This window comes from Acanthochromis polyacanthus, chromosome 13 (genome assembly GCF_021347895.1).
Source record: "Acanthochromis polyacanthus isolate Apoly-LR-REF ecotype Palm Island chromosome 13, KAUST_Apoly_ChrSc, whole genome shotgun sequence".
NCBI classification, from domain to species: Eukaryota; Metazoa; Chordata; class Actinopteri; family Pomacentridae; genus Acanthochromis; species Acanthochromis polyacanthus.
In genome coordinates, this window is record NC_067125.1 from 40,945,528 (window position 1) to 40,962,043 (window position 16,516).

The following is a 16,516-nucleotide window of genomic DNA, read 5'->3' on the forward strand; positions in this document are numbered from 1 at the left end:
GAGGAGGCTCAGTAATGTTTTGGGGCTGCTTTGCTGCATCTGGCACAGGGTGTCTTGAAAGTGTGCAAGGTACGATGAAATCTGAAGACTATCAAGGCATTCTGGAGAGAAATGTGCCGCCTAGTGTCAGAAAGCTTGGTCTCAGTCGCAGGTCATGGGTCTTCCAACAGGACAACGATCCAAAACACACAGCCAAAAACACCCAAGAATGGCTGAGAGAAAAGCGTTGGACTATTCTAAAGTGGCCTTCTATGAGCCCAGATCTGAATCCCATTGAACATATGTGGAAGGAGCTGAAACATGCCATTTGGAGAAGACACCCATCAAACCTGAGACAACTGGAGCTGTTTGCTCATGAGGAGTGGGCCAAAATACCTGTTGACAGCTGCAGAACGCTCATTGACAAATACAGAAATCGTTTAATTGCAGTGATTGCCTCAAAAGGTTGTGCAACAAAATATTAAGTTATGGGTACCATCATTTTTGTCCAGGCCTATTTCATTAGTTTGTTTTTTTAAATAATTATGTTAATCAACAATTCAAAAGTGATGGCTGATTTTGATTATTTAATTTTCAATAAATTTTTATTTATTGTTACTTTTGTGAGTTTCAAGTGATTTCAGTGAGAATTGTGGGTTTTTCCTTCTTTAACTGAGGGGTACCAACAATTTTGTCCACGTGTGTATGTTGATGTCCATAGATATTAATGTGACTCTTATTTCCAGTCATCACTACAACTCGTGCTGCTGCTGTAAGGACTGCCAACAGACTTTCATTGTACTTTCATATACACTGATAATAAAGGCATTTCAACCTCAGTTAGATGTGAATCATGCAAGATTCTAGCTCCCAAAAGTGACCAGTTGCAACGACCACTTCATGTCCTGTTTCTGTCACTTATTACGGCCGTCCTCCTCTCTCTAGCATACACACACAACCATGACACAGAACATATCTAGTGTATGTGTGTGATTGTGTTGCAATGAGTTACATCAGAATGTGCAGTGACCATCAACCGCATGAACACAAGTACACACACACACACTGATTTAAACTGTATGTGATGTGAACACACAAGCACAAAACTGTGATCATTTGTGACAAAATCTGCATAAATATGTAGTGCAGACCATCTGCAACTTCAGCTGTTAGCACATAGTGCAAACAAACAGAACAGCAAAAAATAACTTCAACCACATCCACTCAGTAATTTGTCGCAGTAATCATGGGGTGATACTCAGTTCCTTTTTACTATTTCCTCGTCTTTAAGTCACTGTCTGTCAAATATATTGAGCATCTCTGCAGTTTTCTGTATTTGTTTAGAATTGGCAGTCTAAGAGAGATTTTATGTATTTCTGTATAAAACATATCAAATATTTAGTCAAGTGAATCGAAACTTGAGAGACTCTTTCCTGAACTTTATACTGCTGTAGATATTATTTTAAACTAAATCATCTTCTCCTTTTTTGCAGACTGTTGAACATTGCACTGTTTGGTAATGTTGCATTATGCCTGTAGTTTATGCAACTTTATACTTATAAATGCAACACCATACAAACACATCATGATCTATGCACTGAAAAGCTGACATAATATTTACCATGATTGACTTTATATTTCTAATCCTTGTTCCAAGTCTCTGCAAGATGAATTTAAATTTGTTGTGAAACAGATGGCTGTTTGGTTTAGTGCTTAGACCTGAAAAGTAAACTTCTAAAACAATACCAAATTAACATTTTTTGTCGTCCAGAATGGAGGTAGCTGTCTGCAATATGACTGGTTTGTGGGACAGTGATGAAGGAAGGAACGGCTGCCAAATGGGAAAAGTGAGACTTTTTGAAGAAAGAAGTACTTGTTTGACTAGACTCACCAAATTACATCCTGTCTGAAGCTCCAGAGGAAAAGGTGAGTGTGTGTGTGTGTGTGTGTGTGTGTGTGTGTGTGTGTGTGTGTGTGTGTGTGTGTGTGTGTGTGTGTGTGTGTGTGTGTGTGTGTGTCTGAGGGAACACAACAAAAATCTGTCATATTTTCATGTAAACCTGGAAATAATAAGAAAGCTTCAAGGAGTCAAGGCATGTATAATGAAGAAGAAATATTTAGGATTCATTACAAATTTGTGGCACTGTCAAGGCTAACTTTCTTTTGTACAAAAGGTCATATTTTGTTGAATTTTACCCCTCCTGCTGAGGCAGCATCAATTCAATCGACTTATCAGAGGCTTGGTTAAATAAATCCACTTAGAGGAAAAGTTCTCCTGTTATAAACATGGTTTACAACAGAATATTACTTAGTAAGCAGCACTGAGTGGAAAACTTGGCGTCACACTAAGAAAGACTGCATTAGTCTAGTAATTATTCTCAGCAAACAGGGGCTATCTGAATGTCAAATCATAGCTACGCTGAAAGTTTAAAAAAATGGCAATGAATGGCACTGGATCAGTAGAATCTGACCAAACGCGATCATGGCACTGGCAGATCAATATCTGAAGCTTTGTTTACCGAGAAATAGAAAAGCAACTTGTACTGTCAAAAGAACACTGTTTACCATTGCTCTCAGAGGAAGAGTTAGTCTGTAAGTCTCTAAACCACTTCTCAGGAGGGAAAACAAGGCCAAACAGATGGGATGGGCTCAGACAGACCAGCATTTCATAGTGGGTGGCTGGAATAAAGTTTTATTTACTGATTAATCCAAGTTTGACAAGGGTGCATGTAAGGAGACGAGCAAGAGAGAGAATGATACTGCAGCGTACTGAACTGACAGTGAAACGTGAAATATTCAGGTCTTGGAGTGTTTGCTACTCTGGACCAAATTGGCGGCTCCCTGACCAAAAAGAAGTAGCACTCTCCTCTTCAGAAACATGCTACACCTTCTGGTTTGCATCTTTGTGGAAAGGACTCGTACTGCAGCTGCATAATGAGCCCAAATACGCCTCAAAGAACTACTTCAAGATCAAAGAAGTGCTGACTGTCATGGACATTCCTCCACAGACACCTGACCTCAGCCCAACTGAACATATGTGGGGAAAATTTATTTAGTTTTCATTCTATTTATCCCATTGAGATACCAGATCTTGGCTTTCTTGGTCAGTCGGCAACACAAACAGTTTCAAACAGAGAACTATTTCAGGTGAACACGTTCAATATATAAACGCCACACGAGGGAAACGGTAAACGCAGAAAGGGACACGGGTCATACCAACAACATTTACAACACATTCCACATCAAGTGAGTGATTACGTTTCCTTCAGGGCTGCTTGATGGACGTTTAAAGATAATGAAATAAGTGTTTCTAAGGTAATAGTATTGTGCAGCTCGCTCAATGCCCAGAGAGCATAAACAGAGCAAACAGTTTGACCAAGCTTTGGGTACGTCTTCAGTACCCAAAGAATAATTCAAAAAGCTGACATAGTGTTATGTTTGCTGGTGTGATAGAATAATAGGTAGCTGATATAAGATGTAAGGTATGAAATGTCTTGGTAAGAATAGCAACATGTCTCCTTCATCCTATTGAACAGAGAACACCATCCTCACAACTGATATAAAACATGACAATGAAAATAAAAATACAATGGTGTGAGAGAGCCTGCGCTTGTTGTAAAGGATGTGCAGCACGGAATGCAGAATACAGTTTTCTAAGCAGGGATGAAGCTGCATGCATGCAAATCACATCATTATGGTCTAATACTGAGAGAAATGAGCATTCTATCATTTCTCTCTCTGGCCTCACATGTTATTCACGTTATTCAACAGAAAATGGAACAGTTTTTATAGATTATCAGCACCTTAAAAGTAATAAAGCCATATGAGCGGCTAAATGTTTAAGAATAACTCTTGCATGTGGCCTCTAATTACAATACAGTGGAATCAGCTGTCTTGGAGTGAGAACAATCGAAGGTCGTATATTTAGTCTGGAATTTAGCATTTTTTTTACTTTAACAAGAAAACCTGCAAACAAAGCTGCAACGTCTTTATAGCTTCCTTTAAAAGCAGTGCCAACACATAAAGGACTGTCATTAGTGAGCATATTATTGGTAAATTTGCTTGATACATTTTTAAGATCTAAGTCGCTGTAATAGCGGTTTGTGAGCTACAGAGTCAAAAGCAAGAGCTGTGCAGTGCAGTTAACAGTCTAAAGATTTGATGATATCATTTGCTGAGACATTGCAAGAAGCTCTGTGGAACGTTGTCAAACTGTTCTGTGATAACATGGGCTATCAGGTTTTACACAGAACGTCTGTAGCACATGCAGCTTCAGTGCTGCAGTCATTACAACAGATGGCGGATCAGAACAAAAGAAAAGATGACTTTTTATGTTCAGAGATTCAACTTTACATTCCAGTTATTATGCCAATAATATCATCGGTGATTAAAAATGTTCTATTGATGAAAAAACAGTGACAAAAGAGAAATATCTTCACTCAAGGACCTTTGGAGCCCACTGTGTGTGAGTATACAAGAGTGTATATATATGAGGGTTTGTGTTTGTTACAGCAAGCTTATGTATGTGTGTACCTGTGTGTTGGTGTGTAGGGGTGGTGTGTGTGTGTGTGTTTGCTTGAAAAAGCAGGTGGCTGTGTGCTTGACAGTGTGTGTGTGGGTGCACCTGGGAGCTGATGATTCTCTGGGAGGATCTCTCTATGTTGGCAGGCAGACCAAAGAATGCAGGCCTGTCATCCTCTGGGAGATTTTCTATTAAACTGCGGTAGTCCTGAGAAGACACACAGACACATACAGGTCAAAGACAGAAGAGCGCCCACATGCATGCATAACGAAGAAAGAATGAATTCATGTTCCCTGTTGATATCATGGCTCTATGACGCATTCCATTTTTGTATTTCTAAGAAACGTTTGCCTCAAAATGTAACAGTAAAACCTTGAAGCATGCCTGTTAGTCTGCTGTGTGGGAGCGCAGGATAAATAAGGCTGTACTGAGCTTAATTAGGTGTGCTGTTTATAAGAGTTGATGCTACTTTTCTCACAATATCAAGTTGGCTCAAATAGGACTTTAAAGGCTTAAATTACTAAAACTGACACTTACCACTGACTGCTAAATTGTGCAAAATGACTGCCAATTCAAAGCAGACATTTCCATATTGACTTTTACACCAAATGGTCTCTCATCGGTTCTGTGGTATCCTAACTTCTATTAATTGGACTAGAAACAGACACCTAATGAACAGTTTTGGGCACACATGTTAATTTGTTTTCTGTGAATAGCACACACAGAACATAAACAGAATACAGAGTAATAGGAAAACAAAACCAACTGGGTAGATTTCAGAGTGGCTAATGGGACTTATTTGTAGTGGCTATTTTATACACCAACCTAAAATGAGGCTAACACAACACAAACTAATGAAACTTCAATGCAGGCCAAACCTCAAAAGGGGAATTTATCAGCAGCATTAATTTGGCACTCTGTTTGAATTTTCCTTTGCTTCTTTGCAAGCGTACCTTGGTTCATTAAGGTGTAAACAAACCAAAAAACATTCCAGACATTTTAAGACAGAAGTGCCTCTGCAGAAAGACAGAATTATCTGCAGAAAAGAATACATTTCTAGAACATCTAGTACATGAGATACTAAGGCTGCAGGGCTTCATATGACATCGATACGAGCAACTCTAATTTTGTGCTTGCCAGCTGTCTAAGTCTGTGTGTTACATGACTGTGCCATACTGACAACCTACCATTATGGAGCAAGAGTTTGGGAGGCTGATCTGAGGCGGAAAGATCTGCGTTCCTCCTCTGCTCTTTCTCTGTCCAGCTGAGAGGGAGGATGAGAGGAGGCGTGCAGAGAAGAACTGCTCAAGGTAGGAGCGTAAAATGCGGAGGTCAGACGGGTTGTCAATGCGTCCACCGTAGATAGCACTCTCCAACAGGCCGTGGACAAATTCCCACTGGAAAACTTTACCACCTTGGAGACAGATAAATACACAAAGAAAGCAACAAACGTGTAATAACTTTGCATAAAAGGAGAAAAACACTAATACTGCAGATGGCAAACGACCACACACTGTGAACTGAAATGCCAGTTCTGAGTTGTTCTGGTTAAGCTCTTTGTGAAGTGGTGTAAATGAAAGAGGTAACAGATTCCAGTTCTCAGTATGTGAGGTGTAGAGGTGAACAACATCATCCCTTGTACCTTCAAAAGCCTGTCGATGATCTCAAAGCCAGCACGCAGGTCCGACAAAGAAAACTCATAGAACTTAGTCCAACCCTGGATAAAGCAGAGATGAGAGGGCAAAGCATAAAAATGATGTTACAAGAGTCACATCATATCAAGCACTACGGGGTTCTTTTCACATCCAAACAGTAAGAGATGAAATTCAAAATCTGAAAATCGTCTCTTGCCAAATGTTAACTGGGACAGACTCCAGCACCCCACGACCCCCAACAGGTTAAAGCAGGTGTAGCTAATGGGCGGATCACAAAGTGTTTGATGATTCAGGTACCATCTCTCACACACATTCCCTTATCCTCTTAATCTTTTAAGTGTGAGCGCAGCACCAACTGCCGCATTTTTCTATCCAGGTGATGGAATAAATAAACCTGAAAGCATAAAGACAGCTGGATGTGTTGTAAGTCGATATATCTTCCAGGCTGACGAAATTTCTCACATGGCTCTGATTTTCAGGTTGAATGTCTATTAGCAGTAGCTGAGACAACTCGTAAATGTACTTGTTTCTGTAAAGAGCAGCCAAATTTAACATCTACTCTTCTCGATACTGTTCTGAAGCCAAGGGTTTGTAATACTTTCCAACATAATGCCTTAATAACTTGCTGAAGGGGAAATATCCAGTAGGTTGTTAAGTAAAGCCTGTGAACATACATACCATAATTTATATTCTACTCTTCATTTCCTATATTATGCAACCACCAGGCCACAAGCAAAGCTCCCTTTAAGATAAGCACAATTTTTGCAGAAAGTCAAGCCTATGTGCATGCAACACTGTGCCCTGGAGCACAGAGTTAAGTCAACAGGGTGGAGATTTAGAAAGAATAGAAACAAATCTGCTGGAATCAGACAACACATATGCACACACACGCATAAGAGATCATCTGTTTCAGGGTGCGTAAGCAGTATCAAGACATTGGTCATCTCAGAAAAAAATCACAGAGGTGTTAAAACATAACTGAGTGTGAGGGCTGTCGCAGTTTGTGACACTTCACTGCTATTCAATCAGCAGCTGTAATCTGCCCACTGACGCTGGAGGCACATGAAGTCGGGGGTGGAGGAAAACGGTGTAGGCATTTTCTGCAATTCTTTGAATGATTAAATGTATGTTGTTTGTTCAATAATTTTGTGCCTGAGTGTGTATTCCCAGACTGTGCAGGGGCATGTTTCTGCTGCGTTTGATAGATGGGCTTAGATGTGTGTGAGTGAAACTGCAGGCTGCGCCTATGCATGCGTGCATTTGTTTTAAGTATACAGCAGTGGCTGCTTATTCAGTGAAAAATTCAATAAATGGATCTTATAAAGCTAGTCGTGCACTGATTGTAAGTAATTCATCAAACAAAAATGGTAATCGTTCATATACATATGCACAGAAGCATAGCCTTTACATTCACTTTTAGCCCTACACTGCTTTGCAGGAGGAAAACTGTCTGCCTCTAAATTCATCTCTCCGCTTTTCTGTACTTGTCACTGTCTTCCTTTCTCTGTCTCAGTTTCTATGCATTTGTCTTTTAAAATGACATGTTGTCTGCTCAGGCATGTACAGAGGACGAAAACAATGAGAGACGAAATGAGAAAGGGAGTGAGGACAGTAGATAAAGCGACAAGAGAGTAAGTGATGGTGGAGTGGACGAAAGGAGCTGTGACTGCTGCAGTAATTAGGGGGTCATGTTCCTGTATGAGAAACAACATTATCATCCCAAATGAAAACACTAGAGATGCAGTGACTGAAAGAGAGAGAGACAGAGAGGAAAACAACAAAAGAAACACCAGACGACAGTAGCCAGGGAGGGTAATAAGAAAATCAGGGGAGAAATAAGTGAGGGAATTTAAAGAATGTGGGTTGCAGAAACAGACATTAAATACACTTATTCTGTGTGCTAGTTATGTAGGTTTACATCTTTCTATGGTGCAATCAGTATTTTTTTCAAAACAAATGCACTGTAAGGGGAATGATTTAGGGTGAGTACTGTGACCAAGTCTGAGGAAAAAGGAGAGAAGAAATAAATAAAAAAGTGTGCAAAAGCTGTGGCAATTTAATTACAAAAACCTGTTATTTGTCACAGTTCTCCTTCATGTCTGGTATAGTGCATTGATTGTTAGTAAGTAGACAAAAAGAGAAAGGTTTCTTATTTGTAACTTAGATGCTCTCATGTTCTCTGCCTTTCATGCTGCTGGTATTGTGAATTTCTCTTTGGAGATTAATAAAGTATCTATCTATCTGTCTGTCTGTCTGTCTGTCTGTCTGTCTGTCTGTCTGTCTGTCTGTCTGTCTGTCTGTCTGTCTGTCTGTCTGTCTATCTATCTATCTATCTATCTATCTATCTATCTATCTGCGGTAGCTGGTGTCACATCTTATAGACAGAAAAGTCTGAGGCAACTGTTTAAGTTGGAAACAGGACTTGGCAAACTGCAGCAAGTATTAAGTAATCACAGATACGACCTCCTCTTAATTTTGCTGAAGTGTCTCGATATAATTTTATTAGACTGAACTCACACTGCACCAATCCCAAAAGCTACAAACTGAAGGAGCTTTTCAAAGTGGACTTAAAACTTAATTGCCCCTCTTCCAATAAGTTATCATGTAAGAACGCTTGAGTAAACTGCAAAATGTAATTATCAGTTAAAACTAGTTTTCACTGAATCTTGTGATGCCAGGACTCTAAAGTACAAGTCTGGGCTATCACAACTCAATGTTTGCCTGAGGAAAATGTCTGAGTGTTTGACAGAACCGTCCTGAATATTTAAGTAAATATATCAGTTAGATGTGAGTGCAGCCTAATGAGCACTGACCATCACAAACTGAAACAATTATGTAGTGACACATCTGGGTTAAAGACACTTAAATAACCAAATGCAAGCCTTTATTATTCACTGAACAACAATATATATCATCCTTGGATATCTTGGTTAGATAGGAAGACACAAAGCGACTGCAATGCTCAAAACAAACTAATTCATTTAACCAGTTATCTGATGAAGTTGTAACCTTGGTGTGTGTATCTGTTCAGAGCAGCCACAGCTGAGATCAGACTAAACATCTTGCTGTCATCGAGATGGATGGATCATGATAATTGCTTAAATGTACAGATAACAGTGCACAGTCTTTACATTCACAATCTTCACTTATGATCAGTTTCTCATTAAAGCTGGACTAGGCAACATTTTTTGCATCATTAGACAAAAAAAAATCCAGACTAGCTTTTCAGCATATTGCAATTCAAGTAGTCTGAGATGAAAGTAGATTTGTCCTCCAGCTTTTAGAAAATGTAGTCTATGATGGGAGAGTTTAGCCAATTACATTCTTTTCATTCAGAGTAGGTGAGAGAGTTTGACCAAAGTCTACAGTGACAGTAGATTGTAGTAGTGCAACGGGATAGAGGTCTTTTACTGGAGAGAGCAGCGTTCAAATCCTGTGTTAAGCCACAAAATAATCTGGGCTTTAGCTGGACTATGACCACATATTGGAAGTGAATGCACAGTGGGAGGGACTTCAGAGCTGCAGAAGGAGGCTGTATTTCTTCAAATTACGGTATCTTTTTTCCTTGCCTTTTCCAGATTTCTGCCTACTACAGCTTTAACTTACAGCAGCAACTAAACTGCTTTGAGATTTGGATAGCAAATGATTACACAATGTATTTTATAAAACTGGTAAGAGTAAATACAAAACCAGTGGTCTTTTGAACATTAGGGTCCCAGCAGCCTATTGACTCAGATTAATGTTCAGCATCATTTCTCACAAAGATTTTGACAAGTTATCTAAGTTTGTGCTGATTCATCACTGCCTGGAGTTTAAACTGAAGGAATAAATAGCCTGGTTTTCTCTACAGGAATTGACATTATGTAATTATTAATGCCATCTTTCTTTTTTGTAGAAATGATTTATTATCAGAAATGTGGTTTCAATGATAAAATATTGTGTTCAGTCATTAAATATTAGAGGCTGACTCTGGCACTGGTAAATAAAAAATGATAATTTTGAGGCATATTGTGCAGCAAAGTTTCAGGTACTATTGCTACCATCACATTCTATGCCAACAGATTCATAGTTCTATGGTCAGTTGACAGTTATATAATTAAGTATCCGACTTAAGATCCCTTGACAGTGTATGGCATGGCAGCACTTGTAGTTCCAAAATATATGTCAGAAAAGTCAATAAAAAAGGGAATGCATACCTAAGAAGTAACAAGTTGATCTACAAACATTATGCGTGAAATGTACCAGGTGAAGATACCACTGTGGGGGCTGTTTTCCAGATTGTGTTTAGTGTGTGTTGGCCAGCACACAGGTTCAGAACAAACGCTTATATTCATACGTGCTACTTACACATACATAGCTGCACACACAGAGACTGACACACTCATAAGCACACACAAAGACTCTGCCGGAGGCACAGCACAAAGAGCAAGCATGTTTGCTGTGCTGGTCAGAAAGGGCAAAGAAAACTGATCTCTGGGGTATTTTTTGTTACCCTTTCTATGAGCGTCTAATTGGTGGACTTTGAATAGATTTTCTGGCTAGGAATGAGCATGTGCAGCTGTACATGCATACATATATGCAGTTCTTCTTCTGTACTTTCAGTGACCAAAAGAAAAACAAGGTCATATCCTATCATATCAAAAGCTTGTGATGTCAAAGGGCATCGTTGTGTTACAAGTATCAAAGTTAAGTATTTCTGTCCAATAGCAGCTCCTGCTAGTAGCATTCATATAAAAGATATAATCCAGCAGCAGAAAAAGTTAAGAAAAAGTGTTGGTCACTCTTTTTGCATTCATATTTACATGTATCTCTGTTGTGTCTATCATGGTCCTGGACTGTTACAACATTTTAACGAGTGCTGCATTTTATCTCTTTTAAATACTGAAGCAGTTTGGGTTGTAAGTCCTGAAATATTACAGTAGAACTATGACCATTCAGGGTAATATTAGGAGGTTTGTGTACTTTACCTGTGGTATGTAATTTCGTCTCTCTTGACAGACAGCATGGAACCAAGCCAGGCAAAACAGGGACTGGGATCTGGACAGGACTCCTCCTACATACAATCAACAATGCAGCACAACCAAAACGAGTACGATATTCATTCATTGAAGCTTGATAAGACTGAAGAGGAGATTCCTTTCTACAGTTTTTCAGCAAACAATATACAATTGTGGACTCAACCATGCTACTGTGTATTTGCCTGAGGACAGTTTTGGCTTTTTTAAATGCTGTACTGCAACCTCAAAACTGATATTACTAATGTTGTGTGTTATTATAGAAACACACAACATTTCTATCAAATCAAATGAAGTGTCCTGTTACTTCACATGAAATAAAATATAGATTCTTTAAGCTTCGGGCCAGCTCTTTAGCTTAGCTCTGTAACAATAGGTGTGGTTGTCAGCTGTCCCAAAAGGCTGAAATAGACGATGAATTCAATAACTTACAGTAGGATTTACCGTAAGATATTGATTCCTCAACAGAAAAGAAGAGACAACCTTTACTGATCTGTTCTGGAGTCCAGGACTCATATGTTCTCAGCAGGTTCTTCTTCAACCCTGGAGGAGCCTGGAGATGGCAAATAGAAAGAGGGGGGCAGATGGAAAGGGAAGGGACAAAGTAAAGAAGAAAGAAAGTCAGAGGGGAAGAAAAACATGTTTTATTATGTAGTTGTCCCAAATATTCAAATGTAACGGCAAGTTCAAACTGCAGGGTTCAAACATTTTAACGTTATACAAGGAAGGAAACATGGCAAAGAACAGGGAGAGAATAACAAAGATGCAACAGAATGTTTGTCTATTCAGTAATATTTTGTCCTTTGAACTTGTAAAATATGCAGGATCAACAAACATTTCATCACAAGTAAAAATGTTCCCTTGTTCAAAAAAAATGCATATGGTTGCATTAAAAAACTGGACAGAGCTGAAAATACAGACATTAAATAAGTCTGACAAAAAAAGAAAGAGAAAGAGATGATATCAAAAGGGCTGAAGGTTTAGAGACACTGTCAGTATGAACTTATGAATAAACAACAAGAAAAGAACAGCGGTCAAAGTTGGACGCTATAGCACTTCTCACAGACCGTGATCTCGTGTTTTATACAAACAGACTGTATACATTCTGTATGATCATAAAAATGCTGCATTTAATTGCTCTCCTGTAACCCAGCTGGTACAACTGCCACTTGAATCAACATATATTGTATCTCTGTAAATTAGATTCCTCTGCAGACAATATGCTCCATTTATGATAAAACAATGAGTATACGTTAACATTTGTTCACACATTATCGGCTTTGCTAAACATTTGGTACCCCCATCTGGACGTGTTGGTAATACACACGGCACAGTTGTGTGCACTAAATTTGTTAAAACTCACCACATATGTTATCAGCTCAGTGGATTAAATGCATTTGATCAGACCCAGCGCTAATCATGCCTGTACAATCCTAATACAATAACAGTGGTAGAAACAAAACTGTTTGTGCATACTAGTTTCACAAATTAGCACTGGCAGCTGTCCTGTAGGTGAGAAACAGTGTATTACTGTAACTTGGTGGTTACTGGACTGTGTTAAGGTGTGTGTATCTTCATGTACAGTGTGTAAGTAAGCTTGCCTGTAAAAAACAGACAGAAGGTGTCGGTTGTGCTTGGCTGCTGAAGCAGTTAACCCCATGAGCATGACTCCCATCAGAAACACACTGAGCACTAAAGCATGCATCACCAACACACAAAGTGCACATCCTCACAGATTATACAGAGCAGAAAAGACACACATGGATAAATCCTGCTCACAGACACTCACAGTTAGGGAGGCAGAAAAGGATCATTTGCAATACTGCATGTAAAGACAGTAGATATGTACAGTATACACCAGAAGTGAGGCAACCCTTAAATGTCACATGAATCAAACCTGTATGGCCTCACAGAGTTGAACAGTTTTTCCACTCATGTAAAATAAAAACTGACAGTTTAGAATTGCTCTGTCAAAATTACAAACCCCTGAGTGCCATTCATGTCAGGCACCATACTTGTCCAGGTCATAATTTCCACTTTTTTTAAATCTCTGGACATACCTGTATGATTTTGGAACTGTGCTTTGACCATTATAACGCTAGAATTTTCTTCTTCTGCCAAAAGAGTGCATCTTCGATGACAGTATTTTGGTATATCCACAGGCATTCATGATGCCATCTACAAATGTGGTCTCCCCAGCATCTTTTGCTCTTATGCAGTCTCAGATCATCAAACTCTCACCTCCATACTTCAATGTTTTCAGGACCATGCATTCACTGACGGTCATGGGTAATGCCAAACACACCAGACCCTATCTGAGTCCAACGAATCAGTCTTGGTCTCAGCTGGTTGGTCTTTTTATGTTCTTTAGCAAAATGGAGCCTTGCACTTTTGTGTCCAAGAGCAATCAAAGTTGTTTTACTTGGATGCTATCCCTAGAAGTTCACATTAAACAGTGTCCTTCACACTGTCACACAGGTTTTCATTGCTAACCACATCTGAAGCATGTGCTAATCTGTTTCAAAAACAGTTTTTAGTCACTCTGGCACTTCTTTTCCATGAAAAGCCATGATGCCAATAGACACAGCCCATGGGTCTCAAACTAAATGCAAACAGGGTTATTAAAAAGCTCTACTTAATTCAGAAATCATAGATTTGTGTTTCAATGATTACAAGTATATTCACTTCTATTGCAATGAGCTTCTATGTTGTGGCCAGCATTTTAAATACAATCTGTCAAAAGTATTTGTTTTTAAATGCTCATAATGGGAAATATATTGGTGTATACAACAAAGGTAATTAATATTTGACAGGTGTTCTACAAATTTTCTGAAATAAGTATTTGCAACCTTTTCTAAAACTGTTTTGAAACATGAAATTTATGGATGAAATGTTATCAGAAGCCCTCGAGTTGCTTCAGTTTGTCATTTTAAAAGGAAGACAAAATGAAATGTTCACCAGGCTCCTTCCTGACACAAGCAAGAAATGACTGCAACTCCTGCAGAGCCCTCAACAGCTGACGCAACATTACATCATTGTCTACATGCCGCTCTTACCTGATGCAATTTCTAAGAGATATTGCCAAATTCTTAGGTAATTCAGATGACATTTACAATTTTTAAGGGTGACTCACTTCCTTTGAACATCAGTGCACTCCACTTGTCAACTTAGAAACATTGTAGTCATTGACAGGTGATACAACTTTGCACCATGTGACATCTCAGTGATATTACACAGTAGGAGGAGTCACTTATGTTGTATGTAGAGTCAGGTTGTGTACAGAATGCCTGCAAAAATGTCTTGGTACATGTTTGTGTATGACGTTGGGTGACATGAGTTAGGACAATACATCCAACACCAAACTACACTGTTACTGTGTGAGTATTATGTTGCTATCATGTTCATGTAAAGTGACCTTGGGTTTGTAAAAGGTGCTATATAAATCGAACACATTATTATTATTATTATTATTGCTACTTGTGAGAATACCTCATAAGTGATCTTCAGGCTAGACTGCAGCAGTATGGGAGGAAATCTGGGGTGAACTTCTGCTGTCAGCCAGAGACGGAAGCCTGCGTTGGGGCGCAGTATATTTAGCTCCTATGAAGGAAAAACGGTGCAAACATTAGATACATTATAAACACTAAGAAAGAGACACAAGGGTAATATGACACTATGCTTGTATTCTAATTAAGTGTTAGCTAACATACTTTTTCCATTCTATTGTCCCTAAAACCACACACATGCATGTAACACACAACAATACCATATTATAGTATGAAACTCACTGCCTAGCTGAAAAAAATAAAAAGGAGACTTTATTCTTTCATTGCACACAATATTTAGATTCTGTATTATGAAAGTAAATCATCTCCTTATCTTTATCTTGTTTAGTGCTGCTAAAGGCTGGAGTCTATCCTAGTAGGTCCAATAACTGCAAAATTCATATATGCCTCTCTTTTTCATTGCAAAAGCAGCGTAAGCAGAACATTGTTTTCACATCCACAACATTGGAACATTTCAGTGACTTCCACCAAAAAACAATCCGTTAAAAAAAATTAATTAGTGCAAAAGTAACTCAGCCCCAACTCTAAACAACAGCTTCTTTCATAAATCAAGACAAACTTATTCATATCTGTGTAAGGTGTCTGGATTAATTAATTCATCTTCTATTTATCTATGTGGTGACATTAGAGCAGCTAACCCTCTTTTCCATCAGTACCCTGTGCACTAAAGAAAACTGTAAATACTAATCATACTAAACTCATACAAACTATACTGTATATGTAGTGAATAAAAATAAAATTCCTCCTTTGTATGTAATTCTTCCTCATTTACAATCATTGCTCTACCACATATCCCCCACAGTGACAAATCATTCACCTCACTTTTATACACCCTATCTTTTCCAGTATCTTTTCTCTTTCTTTCTGCATCTCTTCTTTCCACCGTCTCCATTGCTGTCTCTTCATCTCAATTTCCAGCTTTCTCTCTCTCATTTCTCCCCTTACATTCCTTGCCCATCTCTTTCTATCTTTCTCAAAGACACGTGGTTAAAAATAGCATGCTGGCACCTTAGGGTCTTGTGTCATCTGATTGGGCACTCACACACAAGAACACACACACACACACACACACACACACACACACACACACACACACACACACACACACACACACACACACACACACACACACACACACACATTGAATTGTAATCAATGTGTTTCTGCATCATTTGGAGCCTAAATGTATTCTCCTGGAAGCTCACATGGTCACAAGAAAACCAAAGAACACAAGAACTGACATCCATGAAAAATGTTTTTTGTCTTTGTCCATGTGTGTCTTTGCATATGTGTGTTTGTTGTCAATAAGAATCCCATGGGAGCAAATCATAGTATTGCAGGAAGGCACTAGACAGAGAAGAAAACACAGAAAACTAGAAAATATAGATATGTAGATTGTTGTAAAAAAAAAGGAAAAAAAGAAGAAATGGTAGGAGTCAGCGAGAGGGAGAGATTTATTTTAGCATTAGCATATCAAAACCAAGCTTTGTTGGAATGCATCTATACTATAGAGAGTGTGAAAGCCACACCACGTATGCACAAACAGACACTTAAGCTAAACAGTCTTGGCACCTGCAAACTAGTGATAAGAATCCTATATTACAGTAAGCTCTGATACAGTGCTTCATGTTGAACAATGATAATTATATCACAACAGATGTGATTCTTAAATATGTTATTTTTATAAAAATTCTGCATCTAAACATCTCTCACTACATGTTCTTACTGTGATAATAAAAATAAAGAAAAAATAATCTAAAAAATGGGAGGACGATCTAT

The 16,516-nt window shown here is 38.7% G+C and overlaps 1 protein-coding gene across 1 annotated transcript in view; it reads right to left on the minus strand.

Moving 5' to 3' along the window:
* The window catches only part of LOC110967662 (cytoplasmic dynein 2 heavy chain 1), a 134,439-nt gene that overhangs the window by 18,007 nt on the left and 99,916 nt on the right, over positions 1 to 16,516 (minus strand). The window contains exons 84-89 of the mRNA XM_051957789.1: positions 14,661 to 14,771; positions 11,655 to 11,724; positions 11,124 to 11,209; positions 6,149 to 6,218; positions 5,689 to 5,921; positions 4,604 to 4,708 (exon numbers count right to left, since the gene is read on the minus strand). Coding sequence (XP_051813749.1) covers positions 4,604 to 4,708; positions 5,689 to 5,921; positions 6,149 to 6,218; positions 11,124 to 11,209; positions 11,655 to 11,724; positions 14,661 to 14,771 — 675 coding nt within the window. The remainder of the gene's footprint in view (positions 1 to 4,603; positions 4,709 to 5,688; positions 5,922 to 6,148; positions 6,219 to 11,123; positions 11,210 to 11,654; positions 11,725 to 14,660; positions 14,772 to 16,516) is intronic.